At 36.8% G+C, this 22930-nt stretch overlaps 1 protein-coding gene across 1 annotated transcript in view; it reads left to right on the top strand.

Moving 5' to 3' along the window:
• The window catches only part of KCNK2 (potassium two pore domain channel subfamily K member 2), a 166448-nt gene that overhangs the window by 24384 nt on the left and 119134 nt on the right, over positions 1-22930 (top strand). Inside the window, exon 3 of the mRNA XM_060088497.1 lies at positions 20319-20436. Within this exon, the coding sequence (XP_059944480.1) occupies positions 20319-20436 (118 nt within the window). The remainder of the gene's footprint in view (positions 1-20318; positions 20437-22930) is intronic.

Consider the following 22930-nt stretch of genomic DNA (forward strand, 5'->3'; position numbering starts at 1 on the left):
CTTGTTACAGTTTTTGACTTAAAGTCTATTTTTCTATATAAGTATGGCCACCCCTACTCTCTTTACCATTCACGTGAGAATATTTTTCTATTCTTTTATTTTTCAGTCTATGTATCACCTTAAATCTAAACTAGTTTCTTGTAGACAACATATTGTTGAATCCCTTTTTTTAAAAAAATCAATTCAGCCACTCTACATCTTAGGTGAGAACTTACTGTTACTGTTTTGTTCATTGCTTTCTGTTTGTCTTGTAGCTTTTTGTCACTCTTTCCTCTTTGCTGTCTTTTTTTCTTTTTGGTGTTTTTTTGTGATATGTTTTGATTTCTTTCTCTTTTTCTTTTGTATATCTTCTAGACATATTTTCTTTGTAGTTTCTATGGGGCTTGTACAAAACATCTTATAGTTATAATAGTCTATTTCAGGGTGATAACAACTTAACCTCAATTATGTACCAATACTCTACTCTTTTACTTCTTCTCACACACACATGCTTTATATATTGATGTCACAAATTACATCTTTTTTATTTTGTGTGCATTAACGTTTTTGTGGTTATAGTTATTTTTATACTCTTGTATTTTAACTTCTATATCAGAATTAAAATAAGTATGCACCACCTTCAAATATTCTATATTTGTTTATATATTTACCTTTAAGAGTGAAGTTTATACTTTTATGTGCTTTCTTGTTGCTCTCTAATGTCCTTTCATTTCAACGTGAAAGACTCCCTTAACATTTCTTGTAAGGCAGCCTGAGTGGTAATGAACTCCATTAATTTTTGTTTAATCTGGCAAAGTCTTTATTTATCTTTCATTTTTGAAGGACAGTTTTACCAGGTATAGTGTACCTGGGTGGCATTTTTTTTTTTTTTTTTTAGCACTTTGAATATATTTTTCTGCCCTGCAGGTTTTCTGCTGAGAAATCTACTAATAGTCTTATGTGTGGTCCCTTGTATGTGATAAGTTACTTTCTCTTGCTGCTTTCAAAATTCTCCCTTTGTCTTTGACTTTTGAGTACTTTCATCCTATTGAGAATCTTTTGGGCTTCTTGAATCTGTATGTTTATTGTCTTCCCCAGAATTGGGATGTTTTTGGCCATTATTTATTCAAATAAGCTCTCTGCCTCTTTCTTTCTTCTACTTCTGGGTCTTTGGATGTATACTGGTCTGCTTGATGGTGGTCCCTAAATCCCTTAGGCTCTCTTTACTCTTTTTTTTTTTTTTTTTCCACATTGCACAGCTTGCAGGATCTTAGTTCCCTGACCAGGGATTGAAGCCAGGCCCCAGCAGTGAAAGCACCCAGTAGTAACCACTGGGCCACCAGAGAATTCCCTCTCTTTACTCTTTTTCATTCTTTTTCTTTTTGTTCCTTTGACTGGATAATATCAAATCTCTTGTCTTTCTATTCCCTGATTCTTTTTTTCTGCTTGATTGGGTCTGGTGTTGAATGCTTCTAGAGAATTTTCCATTCAGTTATTGTATTCTTCAGCTCCAAAATTTCTGTTTGGTTCTTTTTTTATACTTTCTTTTTGTGTACATTCTCATTTTGTTCATGCATTGTTTCCCTGAGCTCATTGATCATCTTTATGATAGTTACTTCGTATTCCTTGAGGTAATTCATATACCTTTGTTTCTTTAGTGTTTGTTTCTGGGGATTTATGTTGTTCCGTTGATTGAGCCATGCTTCCCTGTTTCTTTGTGTGTGGTATTACTTTGTGTTGTGATCTACACATTTGGAAAAACAGCCACCTCTCTCATTCTTTACAGACTGATTATGTACAGGAAAAGACTTTCACCAGTCTGCCCAGCATGAGATTTGGTGGGCCTCTCAAACCTTTTCTGTGGTTACGTACTCTCTGGACTTGTGCATATAAATTTCCAATTAGATGGATTTGTCTGTTTGTAATCTCTTGCTACCTCTGGAGTCTAGTACTGCAGGTTTTCTAGAGCTATTGCAACCCTTCCAGGTCTCTTTTATTCTCAGTGGTCCTAATGTTTCTAGAATATGCTGCATCCCATCAGTGCTTTGAGTTGGATGGATGAGATAGAAACCAGTCCTTTGGGTAGCTAGTCCCAAAAAGCTGGACTGTCAGACACATGCTCCACTCTTTGCTCTCCCCTGAGGTAGAGAGCATTAAGCTGTGATAGACTCTGTCACCTGTATCATGCATCCTTTGGGGCAGAAGCAAGCTGCAAGCTGCCCAGCTCACTTTGGTTCTCAGTGTTCTCCAGGCATCTAGAGTGTACAGAGTCCTGTAAGTGCTCTAAGATAGGCAAGACAGAAATCTGTCCCTTGGGTGGTACCCCAAAATCCAGAACATTAGATGCATGTTCCAGTTTCTTTCCTCTCTAAGGAGAAGCCAGAGGCTGGGTTTTCTTCCAGTTGCACCACACTGGACTGGCGAGTGCCATGAATTTTTCTACAAGCTTTGATGTGGTTGGTTTCATGCTCATTTGAGGTTTAGGAGCCTCTTAACTGATTTCTGGATTTCTCACTAAGGAAGCTAGTCTGTGCATTGTTGAATTGGTACCTCTTTCTGGGGGAGGGGGAGAGGGTCTTGAGATTTCTATTTCACCATCTTGCTGATGTCACCCCACTGGAAGCCATGGACTTTAAAGCCATGAACAACTCAAGTGAGATTTTTTAAATTATAGCAGCAATAAATAAGTAAACTAATAAACATATAAGGTAATTACAAATGAAAAACCACAATTCTAAGTGTTTTGAAAAAATAGGGAGTCACTGTCTGGGCTGATTAAATTGGCAGATCAGGGAACTCAGATATTTTAGCATGGATCTGGAAGGTAATAAATAGCTATACATAGACATGTGAATAACTGGAGGAAGGCATTCCAGGTAGAGAGGAGAGCAAAAACAAAGGCCCAGAGGAAGGCACATTCTTGGCAGAGAGGCCATCTGGTTACAGGGGATGAATGAAGGGGAAATTTATATTTAAAAAGGTTAGAGGAGTAACAGGGGTTCAGATCGTACAGGGCCTTGTAAATTGGTGTTTGGGATCTTAGATTTTACTCAGAGTGAGTTGCAGGACCATGAAAGGACTTGTAGCAGAGCAGGGACATGATCTGACTTGTAACTTAAAGGGATCACTGCAGTTGCCCTGTGAGGAGGAGAATGTAGGTGGATGAAGTTGAGAATCCACTGCAAGAGCCCAGTAGGGAGACAGTGGTGGCCTGGGTGAGAACAGAATCAGTGAATGTGATGAGATGTGGTCAAATTGGGATCTTTTGAGGGTAAAGCTAACAGAATTTGATGTGAGTTGTGAGAGAAAGAAGTCTAGAATGATTCATAGGTTTGGGGCCTGAGGAACTAGAAAAATAAAGTTGCCAACTATTGAGATGGGAAGAACTCATGTGGAACAGTTTCAGGAAGGAGCTTAGGAGTTCAATTTGGCCTATGATTGGTTTGAACTGCCTTTCAGACAGCCAAGCAGGGAACAGTCCAGGATGAAGAATACCTTTGGGAGTTATCAGCATATTGACAATATTTAAGGCCTTGAGTTTAAATAAAATCACCTAAGAGTGTGGATGGATAGAGAACAGAACCATGGGCTCAAAGGTGAGGGGGATGAGGCAGCAGTCAGGGAGATTGGAGGAAAGCTAGAGTGTGGTGTTCTGTGAGTTAAGACATGTTGCCAGTGGGGAGAGATTAGCTGTGTCACATGCTCCTGCAAAGTCTTACTCTCTTTACCATGACCTGTAATGTGCAATTAGTACTCTAGTCAGTCAGCTCATGTTAGTGATTTTATCTGTACTTAGAAATCAGTAAGCACAGCATATGCCACAAGTAATTCTTGAGCAGTTAGCATTATGCTAGACATATAGGCCATATGTGACACAAAGATATAAGACAAGGCCTGATGATCATTTGGGATACATTATATACATGTGGACAAAATAAACAAGATGTTCACCCAGCTTCAAACTTATGAATGGACTATTTTTTTAAAAAAATTCATTTATAAATATATTTACTACTTGGAACTTTCAAAGTGTTATCACATAGAAATAATATTATAAATAATAACTATGTCTAAAGCTAGGCAACGAAAAATGTAATACAGCTAAACAGTAACACCAAGACCTGTGACTGATTTTCCAGGTTATTTTATTATTGTTTTTACTTACTTTGAACTAGTGATCCATTTAGATTCTCTATGCCTCAGCTCTTTTGGAAGATAAATTAAATGTATCTGATTCCTCTCAAATGATACCATTACTGATAGTGGTCACAGGGTTATTTTTGTGAGATGGTGAAGCACCTCAGGTCTTGCACTGCTGGTTCCCAATAGTTACTTAAGGAGAGGTAGCTGTCTAGAGGATATACAGTAGATGCACAGCAGGTGATTAAAAATGAAAAAGTGAGGCTCAGGTGTATTCAATCATCTCTTGATGCCAGCACTCTTGCCCCTCCCATGCCCCCTCTGGATCCTCAAGAGACTCTGTGTTGCTTTACTGTGACTTTTCATTCCTCTCTCTCTCTGCCCAGTTTAAACATAGCCCATCCTGCTTATTCTACCAGCATAAACACATTCTTGATTCGAGGGAGTTTGGGGGCAGGAGAAGTGAAGATCACTAAGGATGGTTAGTCCATCTTGGTACCTTTCCAGGCATTAGACCCATCCTCCGGCAAAGACTGCCCTGCTAATGGCATCTTCACATTTTCAGCCTCTGAGCAGAGGAGATTCTCTAGTCTTGTGCTTATCATGTAAATTTTGGGGCATCTTTCCTTTCATAGGTTGCTGTGCTCTGAAATGCTCTTGGGATTGGTATCTTTGTGTGAATGAAGAGGAACAATGCTGCATATGTGAATGACGAATGTAGAAAACATGAGGAGAGATGCAGGCTCGTTTTCAGTGCTGAAGTGTGGTGTGACACTGTTAAGTCAGGCTGAGAGGTGCCCAAGGGAAGGATTTAATTGCATTTTTGTGCAGTAACTACTGGACAGGTGTCAAAGGGTAGCTCAATCATTCCAGTTGGCTTGAAAAAGTATAAGAAATTCTATCAGGTTCCTATTTTTCAACAAAATGGATTTCAACCAGTTCAAATTTGCTGTAACTGGTAAGTATATGGGTGTGTAATTGAGAAAGATGGGGGAAACTTGGAGTTTTAAAAGCTAAGAAGCTAAGACAGGATGAGTACGAATCACTACATTTTGGGAAGTTATTCATATATTGTTTTTTCTGTCTTGATTCTGTGACCTTAAGGGCCAAGAAATATAAACATATTAAGCAGTTTTGGATGACTTCCTTTTCTCTGCATAATGTTAGCAAGTCATTAGTAAATTTACTCTGCAGTGTATTAAGAAATTTTACCTTGATCCCAAAAGTGCAGACATTTCTTGTAGGTTTATTAATGGCAATGAGTCAATTCAGCTGCAGTGAGAAATACGTAAATTTTACGGGGCCTGAAACAGAGGAACTGTTTATCAGAATATTATTGGAATGTTTTAGTATTGTGATACTTTGCCTTTATTGGTGACTAATTTGGGGTGGGGGAAGTTTGGTTTACCTTCAATACAGGTGGAGTTAACAGCTTACTTTGTTGGTTGTGAGTGTGTATACAGACCGTAAGATTTTCAATCCTTGTCATGATCTTTTACTATATATTCAGGAAAGGCAGGAAAAAAATTCACTTGTTTTCAAAACCCCTAATAAAAATGAGATTGCCTTTCTGTGGAAACCTGAATAGTTTCCCTAACTATTTCACCTATGATTAATTTTATATTGGTATAAAGCATATTTTTGTTTAAACTGGTATCTGTTATGGAATATACACTTAAGTGTATTGGAAAATCAAATGAGTAGAAACCAGTGACATTCTATTGAAAAGGCCAACAGAATCTCCAAATTTGGGAATTCTATGGATGCGTGTAATTGACACTGTAAAACTCCCTTTGTTCTCTTTTGGGCTATTTTGTTTTCTCATCAGTTTAGAACTTCAGGCCTTAAAAACAGAGCATGAATAAATGTTGGTTAGTGTGGTGTGCCTGGGCAAACTGGTGTAAAAATATTGCCTAGTGCTATGTCTCCTTGATCTCACTCTTCCACCTACTCAAATCCTATTTTAAGGATACCTTCTTTCAAAAGAACTTCCTAGACAGAGTGACTATAACTCGCTAAGTTCCTATCTTATTCTTCCAGAACTGTCTCTTTGTTATCTAAATAGCCTTTATCTTTTTTCTTTTCTACTTGCCCTTTTGTTTCTTTCTGACTTCTTGTTCTATCTCCTTTTCTCTCCAAAGTTTCCTTTACCTTTATTAACCTCTCCCCACCCCCGACTTATGCTGAGATGAGGTGGATGGATAGAAATGAACATTCTGATAGAATATTAATACACAGTGTAATAATATGGGACTTAGGAAAATTCATGGAAAATAGCACAGCTGGGAGAATGCAGGTTTCAGTCTGCTTGCTTTACATGTATCTTTTTTGACTCCTTCTGAGTTGCAAGGACTCAGTGGTCTTGACCATGTTTTATCCTTTCTACAGCACAGTGTCGTTTCATACAGGCCTCAAAGAATAACAGAATTTCACTGTTTCCAGTTCGATGCTTGTCTGATGTATAAATCATCTCTATAATCACCTTGCAAATGGTCACTTGATCTTGGATTCTCTTATACAAATTCGTTTAATGATAGAAAAGTGGTGTATAAACTGTTTTACATGTAGCTACTCAGCGAGATATTGATGACTTCAAAATGCCTTAGAACATGCTTATGTTAGATGAAAATAGTTGAAAGCACATTTATTATGATAACTATTAAAACCAAACATTGAATATATGCATGTTGTAAAAACTGTTTTAGGAACTGCGAGTGATTTTTTTTTATTCTTTTTTTCCCAAATGTTCTATATATATATATATATATATATATATATAACTTTTATGATTAATAAAAGCTTCCAGAGTGGATAAAACAGGGAAGATGAACCTCACACCCTGCGGTGTGTCTCTTGCTTCTGGCCCTGGTGATAACGTTCACCTCCAGCTCTCTGTTGGTTCCGACTTTGGATTTTAAGCTTTTGTTTCTACTAATAGGAAATAAATTTACACTTTCAAAAGAGCAAGAAAAAAGCTGTAAACTTCATTAGTCTGCATAAAAATAGCTTTGACATGCCATGGCATTATCCCTAAATAGAAGGGAAGTCTTGGGAAGGTAAGCGAGATGTTTACTTTTAGAGGTGCTTTCTAAAATCTGGTATGTGGAAACTGCTTCCTGTAGGTAATACTATTCTTTCTAAGCTATAAGAATTAAGCTTTTTGTGTTTTTTACAAAAGGGATTCTTCTTTATAAGAAGTTTCTAATTAATGTGTGGTTAAACTTAGGTCATGCATTATTTGGAAACACACTCTAAGGACTTTGAAAGACTATTTAAGAAGATAGGAAATGTGTTTTGATTCAAACTGTTTCCAACAAAGACAAAACATTAAAAATGTACTGCATATTACCTTTTGGACTTAAAAGATATACTCTGGGGAAACCTTGAAAACTTCCTTCTTTACCAGACTCTAAATACAGAATGATGTAATCACCTGTGTTCTGTATAAAATATGCAAATGTACTGCTCCATCACTTTTCTACACATGAAATCAGAAATATATCTTTTAAAAAGGAAAAGGTTATTGATGTTAGATTTAGAAATCTGACCTTTGCCAATACTTATTACAGTTCATTTAATTGTGGAATAAAAGTTGGGGATTTATTTTTCTATTTTGAATTTATGTGGTGCCTCTAATATTCCTAGACAAAAAAAAAAAAAAAAACCCAAAAAATGCCATCTCTGTATAACTATAGAATTTCTGAAAAACTAAGTTCATTTATCAAACTGCAGGCTAGAATGTATGAAATACTGGATATCAAATGATGAATATACAAATTTACTTCTACCAAATGTAATCATCTTAAATAGTAGATAATAGCCCTTGATTTCTGAGATACGTGCAAATGTTGGACATGACTTGAATTTCCAATAAGGATGCAGTGGTTAGTCCATGTTTTCTCACAAAAGCAATCTCAACCATACAGGGTTTTACTTAAACTAACACATGTATGTCCTTCACTGTAAGCAAGACAATAGTAGATTAATTTGCTATTAACAGTTTCCTGCTTATGGGCATTAACTTTATTTTGTTAATTTTATTATTCTTTTTAACATCTTTATTGGAGTATAATCTCTTTACAATGTTGTGTTAGTTTCTGCTGTATAGCAAAGTGAATCAGCTATATGTATACATATATCCCCATATCCCCTCCCTCTTGTGTCTCCATCCCACCCTCCCTATCCCACCCCTCTAGGTGGTCACAAAGCACAGAGCTGATCTCCCTGTGCTATGCGGGTGCTTCCCACTAGCTATCTGTTTTACATTTGGTAGTGTATATATGTCCATGCCACTCTCTCACTTCGTCCCAGCTTACCCTTCCCCCTCCCCGTGTCCACAAGTCCATTCTCTACATCTTCGTCTTTATTCCTGTCCTGCCCATAGGTTCTTCAGAACTGTTTGGTTTTTTTTTTTTAGATTCCATATACATGTGTTAGCATACAGCATTTGCTTTTCTCTTTTGGACTTACTTCACTCTGTTTGCAGAGTCTAGGTCCCTCCACCTCACTACAAATAACTCAATTTCATTTTTTTGGGCTGAGTAATATTCCATTGTATATATGTGCCACATTGTCTTTATCCATTCATCTGTTGATGGACACTTAGGTTGCTTCCATGTCCTGCCTATTGTAAATAGTGCTGCAATGAACACTGTGGTACATGACTCCTTTGGAATTATGGTTTTCTCAGGGTATATGCCCAGTAGTGGGATTGCTGGGTCGTATGGTAGTTCTATTTTTAGTGTTTTAAGGAGCCTCCATACTGTTCTCCATAGTGACTGTATCAATTTACATTGCCACCAACAGTGCAAGAGGGTTCCCTTTTCTGCACACTCTCTCCAGCATTTGTTGTTTGTAGATTTTTTGATGATGGCCATTCTGACCAGTGTGAGGCGATACCTCATTGTAGTTTTGATTTGCAATTCTCTAATAATTAGTGATGTTGAGCATCCTTTCATATGTTTGTTGGCAATCTGTATATCTTCTTTGGAGAAATGTCTATTTAGGTCTCCTGCCCATTTTTGGATTGGGTTGTTTGTTTTTTTGATATTGAGCTGCATGAGCTGCTTGGAAATTTTGGAGATTAATTGCTTGTCAGATGCTATATTTGCAAATATTTTCTCCCATTCTGAGGGTTGTCTTTTGGTCTTGCTTATGGTTTCCTTTGCTGTGCAAAAGCTTTGAAGTTTCATTAGGTCCCATTTGTTTATTTTTGTTTTTATTTCCTTTTCTCTAGGAGGTGGGTCACAAAAGATCTTGCTGTGATTTATGTCAGAGTGTTCTTCCTATGTTTTCCTCTAAGAGTTTTATAGTGTCTGGGCTTACATTTAGGTCTTTAATCCATTTTGAGTTTATTTTTCTGTATGGTGTTAGGGAATGTTCTAATTTCATTCTTTTACATGTAGCTGTCCAGTTTTCCCAGCACCACTTATTGAAGAGGCTGTCTTTTCTCCATTGTATATTCTTGCCTCCTTTATCAAAGATGGGGTCACCATATGTGTGTGGCTTTATCTCTGGGCTTTCTATCCTGTTCCATTGATCTATATTTCTGTTTTTGTGCCAGTACCATACTGTCTTGATTACTGTAGTTTTGTAATATAGCCTGAAGTCAGGGAGCTGGAGGAATAGGAAGCCTAATTCCTCTAGCTCCATTTTTCTTTCTCAAGATTGCTTTGGTATTCGGGGTCTTTTGTGTTTCCATACAAATTGTGAAAATTTTTGTTCCAGTTCTGTGAAAAATGCCATTGGTAGTTTGATAGGGCTTGCTCTGAATCTGTAGATTGCTTTGGGTAGTAGAGTCACTTTCACAATGTTGACTCTTCCAATCCAGGAACATGGTATATCTCTCCATCTGCTTGTATCATCTTTAATTTCTTTCATCAGTGTCTTACAGTTTTCTGCATACAGGTCTTTTGTCTCCTTAGTTAGGTTTATGCCTAGGTATTTTATTCTTTTTGTTGCAGTGGTAAATGGGAGTGTTTCCTTAATTTCTCTTTCAGATTTTTCATCATTAATGTATAGGAATGCAGGAGATTTCTGTGCATTAATTTTGTACCCTGCTACTTTACCAGCTTCATTGATTAACTCTAATAGGTTTCTGGTAGCATGTTTAGGATTCTCTATGTATATTATCATGTCATCTGCAAACAGTCACAGCTTTACTTCTTCTTTTCCAATTTGTGGTCCTTTTATTTCTTTTTCTTCTCTGATTGCCGTGCCAAAAACTTCCAAAACTATGTTGAATAATAGCGCTGAGAGTGGACAACCTTGTCTTGTTCCTGAGCTTAGAGGAAATGGTTTCAATTTTTCACCATTGAGAACGTGTTGGCTGTGGGTTTGTCATATATGGCCTTTATTATATTGAGGTAAGTTCCCTCTGTGCCTGCTTTCTGGAGGGTTTTTATCATAAATGGGTGTTGAATTTTGTTGAAAGCTTTTGCTGCATCTATTGAGATGATCACATGGTGTTTATCCTTCAATTTGTTAGTATGTTTTATCACATTGACTGATTTGCATATATTGAAGAATCCTTGCATTCCTGGGATAAACCCCACTTGATCATGGTGTATGATCCTTTTAATATGCCTTTGGATTCTGTTTGCTAGTATTTTGTTGAGGATCTTTGCATCTATGTTCATCAGTGATATTGGCCTGAAGTTTTCTTTCCTTGTGACATCTTTGTCTGGGTTTGGTATCAGGATCGTGGTGGCCTTGTAGAATGTGTTTGGGAGTGTTCCTCTCTCTGCTATATTTTGGAAGAGTTTGAGAAGGATAGGTGTTAGCTCTTCTCTAAATGTTCGATAGAATTCGCCTGTGAAACCATCTGGTCCTGGGCTTTTGTTTGTTGGAAGATTTTTTTTTTTTTTTTTTTTTTTTTTTTTTGCGGTATGCGGGCCTCTCACCGCCGTGGCCTCCCCCGTTGCGGAGCACAGGCTCCGGACGCGCAGGCTCCGGACGCGCAGGCTCAGCGGCCATGGCCCACGGGCCCAGCCGCCCCGCGGCACATGGGATCCTCCCAGACCGGGGCACGAACCCGTATCCCCTGCATCGGCAGGCGGACTCTCAACCACTTGCGCCACCAGGGAGGCCCTGTTGGAAGATTTTTAATCACAGTCTCAATTTCAGTGCTTGTGATTGGTCTGTTTATATTTTCTGTTTCTTCCTGGTTCAGTCTCAGAAGGTTGTGCTTTTCTAAGAATTTGTCCATTTCTTCCAGGTTGTCCATTTTATTGGCATAGAGTTGCTTGTAGTAATCTCTCATGATCCTTTGTATTTCTGCAGTGTCAGTTGTTACTTCTCCTTTTTCATTTCTAATTCTGTTGATTTGAGTCTTCTTTTTTTTCTTGGTGAGTCTGGCTAATGGTCTATCAATTTTGTTTTTCTTCTCATAGAACTCACTTTTAGCGTTATTGATCTTTGCTATCATTTCCTTCATTTCTTTTTCACTTATTTTTGATCTGATCTTTATAATTTTTTTCTTCTGCTAACTTTGGGTTTTTTTTTGTTCTTCTCTGTCTAGTTGCTTGAGGTGTAAATTTCGGGTGTTTATTTTCAATGTTTCTTGTTTCTTGAGGTAGGATTGTATTGCTATAAACTTCCCTCTTAGAACTGCTTTTGCTACATCCCATAAGTTTTGGGTCATCGTGTTTTCACTGTCATTTGTTTCTAGGTATTTTTTGATTTCCTGTTTGATTTATTCAGTGATCTCTTGTTTATTTAGTAGCGTATTGTTTAGCCTCCATGTGTTTGTATTTTTTACAATATTTTTCCTGTAATTGATACCTAGTCTCATAGCACTGTAGTCAGGAAAGATACTTGATATAATTTCAGTTTTCTTAAATATACCGAGGCTTGTTTTGTGGCCTAGTATGTGATCCCTCCTGTGGAATGTTGCATGTGCACTTAAAAAGAATGTGTGGTTACACAGCTCAGGAGACAATGGAGAAAAAGAAAGAAAGAAAAATAAATATATCAAATAAAATTAAGTAAATAAAGTTATTTAAATATTAAAAAATCATTTAAATAAAAAAGTAAAAGTAATTTAAAAAACAGAAAAGAGCAACTAAACCAATAAGCAAATACACCAATGATAAGGAGTGCTAAAAAGTATACTAAGATTAATATAAAAATGGAAACTAGTCAGTCACATACAGCAAACCCCAAGTCTACAGTTGCTCCCAAAGTCCACCGCAGCAATTTTGGGATGATTCGTTGTCTCTTCAGGTATTCCACAGGTGCAGGGAACATCAAGTTGATTGTGGAGGTTTAATCCACTGCTCCTGAGGCTGCAAGGAGAAATTTCCCTTTCTCTTCTTTGTTTGTACATCTCCTGGGGTTCAGCTTTCGATTTGGACCCGCCTTTGCATGTAGATCACCCTCTGGCTTCTGTTCTTTGCCCAGAAAGGAGGAGGTTAAAGGAGCAGCTGATCAGGGGACTCTGGCTCACTCAGGCCGGGAAAGGGAGGGGTACGGAATGCAGGGTGAGCCTGCGGCCACAGAGGCCAGCGTGATGTTGCAAGAACCTGAGGTGCGCCGTGTGGTTTCCCGGGGAAGTTGTCCCTGGAAAACAGGACCCTGGCAGGAGTGGGCTGCACAGGCTCCCGGGAGGGGAGGTGTGGATAGTGACCTGTGCTTGCACACAGGCTTCTTGGTGGCTGCAGCAGCAGCCTTAGCATCTCATGCCCGTCTCTGGTGTCTGGGCTGATAGCTGCGGCTTGTGCCCGTCTCCAGAGCTCATTTAGGTGGTGCCCTGAATCCCCACTCTCCACGCACCCCGAAACAATGGTCTCTTGCCTCTAAGGCAGTTCCAGACTTTTTCCTGGACTCCCTCCTGTCTACCTGTGGCGGACTAGCCCCCTTCAGGTCGTGTTCACCCAGCCAACCCCAGTCCTCTCCCAGGGCTCTGATCTCCGAAGCCCGAGCCTCAGCTCCCAGCCCCCACATGTCCCAGCTGGTGAGCAGACAGGCCTCTCAGGCTGGTGAATGCTGGTTGGCACCGATCCTCTCTGTGGGAATCTCTCTGCTTTGCCCTCTGCACCCCTGTTGCTGTGCTCTCCTCTGTGGCTCCGAAGCTTTCCCCCCGCCACCCCCCGTCTCCACCAGTGAAGGGGCTTCCTAGTGTGTGGAAACATTTCCTCCTTCACAGCTCCCTCCCAGAGGTGCAGGTCCTGTCCCTATTCTTTTGTCCCTGTTTTTTCTTTTTTCTTTTGCCCTACCAAGGTACGTGTGGAGTTTCTTGCCTTTTGGGAAGTCTGAGGTCTTCTGCCAGCGTTCAGTAGGTGTTCTGTAGGAGTTGTTCCCCATGTAGATGTATTTTTTATGTATTTGTGGGGAGGAAATTGATCTCCACGTCTTACTCCTCTGCCATCTTGAAGGTCCTCTTCATATTGACTTTAATTCTGCAGTAGTAAGTGTTACACTCAGTGAAAGTCAGCATGTTTTTACACAGTGTTAACAAAAACATAAATACCATTCTCTTGTATGCTAATATGGAATTGCTATTTTATAGGCCAAAAAGTGCTTGGATATTGGCAATTTTACATGGTTCAACCAGTATTATCATTAGCTGAGAGCTGCTACTGGAATATTTTTGTGGGGCAGTATGCTAATATGGTATGGTTTTTAGGAAGTTCTTTGCTTCCTCGTTAGATTGTCAACAGTCCCAGTTGTTACACTGATGGAAATATTTGACAGAATTATTGTCTCATGCAAGGAAGCCTATGGCACTGCTTTAGTCTCCAGAATACCAAGAAAGGACACAAATGTGAAGAAGATGGTTTTGGTTTCTGGGGATTTTTCTCAGTGGTACAAAGGATGTTATGGGCTGCCTTTGTATGTAAGTTTGCAGTGAAGCCCTATAATGCTACTTCTTGGCTGAACTTAATTTAATATGTATAATGGCCCAAGAAGCGGCCCCAGTGATTAGGACTACAATATGTCACTGACATTAGAAGAGGAGCTTCTTATGCAAAAGATGTCTATAAATAACATTTAAGACAAATATATTTGGCTAATAATGATTTTCTGAAAAGCACCTAGGAAATGGATAAACAAATGTGACTACTCATTGATTCAAATACGCCGATTGAGGTTGCCTAGGATCTCCCAGTGCTGTATTTGAATTCTGAGCCTGTAAGAATACGGGCCGTCTTGAAATACTCTCTGGTTTTATTAGCAGCACTTTTCAGAGCAGTTCACATCATCTGGCATTAGGTAATCATGATGTTGCTGCATAGCCAGAAGGTTAAGGATAAGATGCATAAGGATCCTGCAGCCTTTAGCATCAGTCTTCAAACATTGCTGCATATTATTGATGGTTGATGATGATTTTTTGTGGTGTAACAATAAATAGCAATGATACCTACATAACATCTTCCCGCAAAGTCATCTGGCAATAAGAGCATCATTATTTTTCTTTCCTTATTATGCATTCTTCAAGTCAAGATAGTCTTGTTTATATGGTTGAAATGGTCAGATGCAGTGTTGTGAATGTGTGATTTGACTTCTGTCCTAAAGGCTAGCCTCCACTCAGGTTGAAATTAGTTCTTCCACAAGGAAATAGTGACCAAAAAAGATACAAAATTGTGTCTTACAGAAACTTGGCAAGAGAATACTTGTTCCCCTTTGAGGAACTGTATAATTATACAGATATCAGTATAATTATAATTGGATTTAGCTACTATATCAATTTATTTGAAATAATGTCCTTTTTCAGAGGAGAAGAAATGAGATCAATCTTAAATATCCAGTTAAAAGAAGTTGTCATTGAACCAGTTACACATACATCTTTGATGTAGCCCAGTTAGATGCCAGTGCCTTGTACCTGCAGTTTAGAATTCTTATATCACTTAAAATTTTCAAATTATTAATGTGACCCTACTTTTAGGATTATAGGTATGATAGCATATTTTAATGAAATCTTGGTTATGATGTTAACAGAGGAGGAATTCATGGAAGGCATTCGTAACAGTCTATATTGTTCTGGTGAACATGAACATCTGAGCATCTGAGCAAAGGGAAAAACAAATGTGAAATCAGAACTTGTATTTTAAGATCCACAATATAACCTACTCTGAAAATAATATATTCTTCAGGCCTTCCCCGGGGTTACTTACTTTATAATATCTTTTCCTTCAATGAAAAAACAGCTAGTCAAGCACTTTATAACACATGCTAAAGTTGTTCCTAGGCATCGGACACACAGGAACATTTTCATGGTTGTCAGTGATTGCCTTGAGTTCCAAGGGTATACTAGTCTCTTACAATTACAAGTAAGTGTGTTTTATTGTTGTTCGGTGTTAAAGCTTGATATAGTTCCAAAACACCAGATGACATTGAGACAGAAACTTCTTACAATTCAAGAATACACAAATTCACATTAGAACTCAGTGAACTTTGATTCTAAAGCCATCATTGTCATGGAAACCCAAGATTTTTTATAATTACTTTATGAGTAATTTAGCCTTTATCCTCTCTAGGACTATAAGCCTCTCAGAGCTCTATTTCTTAAGTTTAAGCTCCTATTCTTGACTAGAATCGTGTTTGCAATTGCCTTTCCTTAATGCATATTCTATGATTGTCAGTTAACTGAAAAGCAAAAATTGAGTGTGAATCCAATCAAGGGTATTTTGTACTATTTCTATTGTATGTTAAATTTGGAAGTCCTCCCTTAATCAGTACTTCGGGATTAAATGCCTAGGATCCCACATTCTCTTTACCCTAACCTAAAAAATTCAACTTATTCATAAATTGTGAACATGACTTGATTGTCCACAAAAGTTACAGTTAGTGGAAAAGTGAATTTTTATTACAGATGAAGTGATTGTTACTTTAATCACATAATATGGCACATACAGAAACAGTTCTCATGAAGACATTTTTTAAGTGCTCTGATGGCCTGAATTGACGTTGAAATTGTAGGGACTCTTAGAACTGTCAGTGCACTTGTCAAGGGCATCCAGTTTCCTGTGGATGTTGACCAGGGGACCTCGTACAAAAATATAAAATAGGGCTTCCCTGGTGACGCAGTGGTTAAGAATCCGCCTGCCCATGCATGGGACACAGGTTCAAGCCCTGGTCTGGGAAGATCCCACATGCCATGAAGCAACTAAGTCCGTGTGCCACAACTACTGAGCCTGTGCTCTAGAGCCCATGAGCCACAACCACTGAGCCCATGTGCCTCAACTACTGAAGCCCGCGTGCCTAGAGCCCGTGCTCCACAAGAAGAGAAGCCACCGCAATGAGAAGCCCGTGCACCACAATGAAGAGTAGTCCCTGCTCTCCGCAACTAGAGAAAAACCTGCTCACAGCAAGGAAGACCCAATGCAGCCAAATAAATAAATAGATAGATAGATAGATAAATAGTCCTCTTTAAAAATATAAACTTACAAGAATCTTCCAGAGAAAGGACCTCACGCTAGACTCATTCTCATAGTGATGTGACATAGTCCTGGTTCCATCTCAAGCCTCTGTTGCAATAATCACAGCTCTGTGATAACTATTTACGACCCACACATTGCCAGACATTACTGTCTCTAAGTCTCCATTTGCTTCTTTTGGGTTTAAATAATTTGTGGAACTTATCCAAATGTCTGGGTAATGCTGAACCTCGTCACTGACAAGCAAAAGAATAGGCTAAAATGATGATGCTAGCTATGGAGGCTATATTAGGTCAATTGTTGGAGGAATTAGCTTGCTTCTACTAAATAAAATAATTTTACTTAATTGGGTGGAATCTAAAGACATGCCTTATCTTTTCTCATCTATACCACCCATGTTTTCACTTCTCTGTTGTTTCCCTATTGTCTAGCACCATAAAAAATTGATAAATATTTTTTTGAATAAATGAATGTGTTGAAGAAATGTCTATAAAATATAAAAATATACGTTTTAATTAAAGTACAGTTGACATACAGTATTATGTTATTTTCAGGTATACAACAGAGTGATTCAACATTTAAATACATTACAGAATAATCGTCATGATAAAGCTAGTAACCTTCTGTACCATACAAAATTATTTCAGTGTTATTGACTATATTCCTTTTGCCATGTATCACATCCCTATGACTTATTTATTTTATGAGGAAGTTTGTACTCTTAATCTCCTTTATTTATTTCACCCAGCTGCCTGCCCTTTCCCCTCTGACAACCACTAGTTCTCTGTATCTATGAGTTTATATTTTGCTTTGTTTGTTTTGTTTTTTAGACTTCATATATAAGTGAAATCGTATGGTTTTTGTCTTTTTCTGTCTGACTTATTTCACTTAACATAATACCCTTTAGGTCCATTCATGTTACAAATGGCAAGATTTCATTCTTTTTGATGGCTGAGCAATATTCCATTATATATGTATTCATCTATTGATGGATCCTTAGGTTGCTTCCATGTCTTGGCTATTATAAATAATGTAGCACTGAACATAGGGGTATGTATCTTTTTAAATTAATGTTTTTCATGTTATTTGGATAAATACCAAGAAGTGGAGTTGCTGGATTGTATGGTAGTTCTGTTTTTAATTTTTTGAGGACCCGCCATACTGTTTTCCAGATTGGTTGCAGAAGCATATATTAGAATCTGTTTTCTATTAAGCCTGGCATTTAAGAGATTTATAAAATTCTAAAACAATGCCTCTCTTCTCACTAAATCTTTGCATTGGAAAACATAATTATTTTTCATAAAAGTATGTTAACTTATTTTAACATATAATGGGCTTATTGTAATTTTTACATGAATTAATGAAAACATTTTGAAAGTTAGAAATTCAAAAATATAAATATCAATAGTTATAACTCACATTCCGATGCTCCTTGATGTCTACAATAATTTTTGAGACCGTAAAGTGGTTCTGAGATTTAAAAAATTTGAAAGTTGCTGGCTCAAAGAATGGGCAATATATACTTGTGTATACAACAGCAATAACCAGTTATAATATAAAATGGAAAAAAAAAGTAAAATATCTAAAAATAACCTTATAGTCCTATGTGGAGTATAACAAAAAATGGTCTATTTCAGAATATGAAAGGAGACTCAGTAAATGGAAATTCACACCATGTTCTTTGATGGGAAGTTTCACTATTATAATAGTGCTCATTTTTCTTAATTAATTTATAGATTTCACATATATCCAAACAACAGAAATATATTAAACCTGTGAAAATGAAAATTTCTATAAAATTTAACTATATGATTCCTAAGTTTATGCAAGAATAATAGGTTAGTAACTGCAAAAAAACATTTTTCAAAGAAGGATAATCAGGGAGACCTGCCTTATCTGATATTATATTTACAGTAGAGAGTCAGATAATCAGTTACCTCAAAACCAGCTTCATTGTGTGTTGTGCATATATGTCTATATATGTGTATTTGTGTGCATTTAATATATGATAAAGGAAACATTAGTGTTCAACTTCACTCACTAAAGGATACGTAAATGTAAACAATTCTTATCAGTTCAGTAAAGATAAAATATTAATATCAGAGGTAATAGTATTGCTAAGCATCTGTAAATTGCTGGGGGGCAATTATAAGTTATAACAACCTTCTTGGATAGCTACTTGCTACTATACATCAAGTGCTTTAAAATATTCATAATTTTCAATGTGGCAAATTTATTTCTAGCAATCTCTCCCACAAAAATATTCAGAAATGAAAAAATATTTATATGCAAATGTGTTCATAGCAGCACTTATTATAATAAGACAAATTTTAGAACAGCATTTATGTCTACATGTTGGGCAATGATTAAGTAAATATGGCAATGACAAGGAAAACCGCATATAGAATAATATTAAATAAAAATAGAGAATACATTTCATATAGTTCATAAATCCATATATGTAAAATGTGTAGCAGAATGCCAGGAGTAGATACCTTAATACATTAACAGTGGTTGTCTCTGAATTCTGGAATTATGAAAAATTTTTATTATCCTCTTTATGCCTTGATGTATTTTCCTAAGTTTTTAAAATAATGAATATATATCATTGTTAAAGTAAATAAAAACATTACAGTTCAATTAACTATTGAAGTTTCAATTTATAGTTTAAGATGAGTCAGACAACAGATTTTATATTGCATTTCAGCTCTGGATTACCTGTTCTTTTACATCTGACAGTAACTTCAGATAGTTATTGTCATTAACTTACATGTCATTTATATGTCATTAACTTCAGATAGTGCCTCCATTTTCACAGTGTAGTTTTTGTCCATTTGCCAATAAACTATATAACTTTAAACAAGTCACTTTATCTTTCTTGGTCTCTAATTTCCTTGCCTATCAAATGAAGGTCCTTCCAATTTTAAAATCTGGAAATTAAGTGATAAAGATTTAAAAACTGTATTTCCAACAGAAATGTCTTTTGCCACCATCTATATGTCTCTCTTTTACTACACATTTCCTCCTAACTTATTCTCTTCTATGTTTGTGTTTCTGGAGCTCCCTCTTCCCTCCCTACCATCTGATGATTAAGAAGGGATTATAATATCATCTTTCTGTCTGTCTCCCAGTAATACTCAAAGCAGCATCCAGATTCTAGTGTTCCTATATGAATACTGTTGACTGTCATCTACAGGTCATTGATGATACTCACTGTCATAGAATTTATAAAAATCTGTAGAGATTCTAAGAATCTCGATATAAATGAACTGACTCAAGCTTGATGATGAAGTGCTGTTGTCTGTTCCTTGTCATTTTAGCCTGTTTTGTTGGATCTTACTGATATTATACTCTCTACTGCTGTACACAACCCAGGCTTGGATACCTATGTTTACCATTCAAAATGACTAGCACTTTGGAAATACTTGTTTTTTTGATGAAGCTATTGTATAGTATTTAAATTGTAGTTTGCAATCTGATATTTTAACTCTGTGGTGCTTACCAAAAATTATTGCTATATTTAGTTGTTAATTCAAATAAGTTGCTAAATATGGTACTGGATGATGATATGAATGCATATCATAACACAATATGATAAGCTTTATGCAGATTCATTCACTCGATATCAAATATAATTTTCTTATAATTTAATGTATTAAATTCTTTAGTGTAAAGTTTTAACCTATATTGTATATTTTAAATGGAAAAGCAAACCTCAGAATTGATGCTCTTTGTCTAATTGGTCGTGTGGGGTGGAATATATACTGTTTGATGCCTCCATGTGATTCATGTGTACTGATAAATTTCTTTTTAAACTTGCAGCAAATAGTGGCAGCAATAAATGCAGGGATTATACCTTTAGGAAACACCTCCAATCAAATCAGTCACTGGGATTTGGGAAGTTCCTTCTTCTTTGCTGGCACTGTTATTACAACCATAGGTAGGAGACAACTTATTTTGTTTTTTAATTTTGGTACAGCTTGTGAGCTAAAATTCACTTGTTTGAATTTTTTTACAGTTGGTCAAAATGGTCGACTTAAGGTAGAAAGCTAGATTTCAGTAAATTGATTTTGAAAAGAGAGTTTAAAGGTTTGAACAAAGGAATGATGGAAATGAATTAGTTATTATTTCAGAATACTGAGTTGTTTAAAATCCATATGAAACTCGAGAGCAGTTCATTTGAGTCATTTGACTAAAGGATAAGAACATCAGGAAATAGCTTGAAATGGTGATTTTTTGGGGGGGACAAGTAGTTTAAAATTTTCCTGCATCTTTGATTCTTTAGTACAGAAAGAAACGATTTGAGTACAATTTTGACATTCTTTTCATGAAGTTCTTATTTGATATCATGTTCTTCAACTTATAAAATTTAACTCTACATTTGAACAGATTGTTCCTATTCTTACATACTTGTCTATTATGATTATTTCAGGCCTTTTTCATGCATTATGTTTTTCTAATAACACAAATGTATAAAAAATTAACACTGAAACATTAAGATTACAAAAGCATGAAAGTTTAAGCCCTTGCCCTTTTACCTTTTAATCATGTTGCATGTCATACTGTTAAAAAGGGTCACAGTGGAACGTGGTCTCTTTTTGGGGATTGACTGTGCATCCACTAGGCAGCAGAATGGGTACATGTAGATGACTTCTCTTCTGTTAGTTAGTCCTTCAGTGCCCAAGAAATATCCAGAGGATATAAATGCAGACCCCATAGTGAAAGCCATGCTTGCCATGCCGTGAGGATTGGGAGGAATTACAGCTGCTTGTTTCATGGAAGGAGGTGGGTTTAAAGCATAATTTTCAATAAAGAGAAGGAAATGGACTCATCACAATTATGAAGGAAATATGTGTGCAAAGGGAATTCTCCCCTTCCATGCATGCTTGTGATGAGATTTCCTCTCATGGGCTTGACCTCTGATTTGAGTGTGTGAATTACGATTCTAAAAGTTTTAATTTTATTCTTTGATGTCATTGATAGATTATGAAGTGTATACAGTTTTCAAATGAATACCTTATATCAAAGTCCTAAATAAGTGAACATGGACAGTTTATGGACGAACTCTTGCTTAGAATTTTCCTTTGAGAGGAATTTGTAGTGTCCTGTCATTATGTGAATCCACTGTAATGCCTCTTTGTGCTGGAACACTTGACAGTGAAATAAATACCTTAGCATGTTGATTTTTGCCTTTGTTAAGAAGTCAAAGAGCTATGTTTACTCTTACATCTCCATCAGCTAGGTCAAAAGTTGTGTGGCTGCGAAAATCTGGAAGAATGGCAACCTTGATATCTAACCATAATAACAGGTTAACTTTGGAGCTTAGACATCTTGGCCATTTCTACTATGGAAATAACTGTTTATTGTGTATACTACTTAGAGTCTGGAAGGAAAAAAAGCTCACAGACTGAGTGAGAATGGTTTGTTTCTGCCCAATGAAAACTCAAATGTCCACGTTATAACTCATCATGACCACCACTAAATTATTCTCCAAGAGACTTAGTCATTATACAGACTTAGTGTTGCATCCTATGTTTATAAACAGTCTCATTTTTTGAATCCCAAATTCAGTAAGTTTTGCAGACATATACTTCAACACATGAAAAAAATAAACCATTATTACCAGCCTTACCCCAAAATTATAGCCATTAAGCACAGTAGCTGATTATTTAGGTTGTTTAGTTAGCTGCCTGACAGCCCAAGTCTCTTACTGTTCTATCTCAGTCTTAGGTGGATTAAGTCATTCTAGGTCACCGACATTTACTCCATGGTCTTCTACTCCTAGGTCAAGGCCATCTCCTCAGACCTTGGACTAGATTATGGTCTAGGGCAAGGTAAAAATTTTGGCCTCTTTCATAAGTCTCCATTTGAGAGATATCCAAGTCATTATTTAATAAAATTCAAAGTGTAATTATTAATATTGCTAATGATAATAATTGTATGATCTTTGAAGTGGTTTTTAGAAATCATAGAAATTGCAACCTCTAGCACTAAGCTACACTGTATTAGTTGTTTAAAAAATAGAACTTGAGACAGTCTGGGAGAAAAAGTTGCAGTTGCTCTTGTAGGGTGCCTGATATAGGCAGTGCTTCATGGAGCTGCATTGGCTGAACTGTCCCAGATTTTTCTACTTAGTGTTAACAATTTGTCTAAGAAGCCAAAGTGACCCTTATTATTCATTAGAAACATGCCCAAGAGAAGTTCAGTTATACAAAATAGAATATTAAAATTTAAGACCTAATTTTAGAGAATCTCTTCATATATCTACACACTGTTTTCAAAATGAAACCCTTCCAAGCCCTTCACAAATTCCATTTCACAGTTGCACAGACTAACATCCATTCCTGACTATTCTTTTTCTCTTATTCCTTGCTTCCAGTTCACCAGTCAGTCCTATTGGCTCTGCCTTTAAAGTAGATCTATAATTTAACTAC

The sequence above is a fragment of the Mesoplodon densirostris genome, chromosome 2, assembly GCF_025265405.1.
Source record: "Mesoplodon densirostris isolate mMesDen1 chromosome 2, mMesDen1 primary haplotype, whole genome shotgun sequence".
NCBI lineage: Eukaryota > Metazoa > Chordata > Mammalia > Artiodactyla > Ziphiidae > Mesoplodon > Mesoplodon densirostris.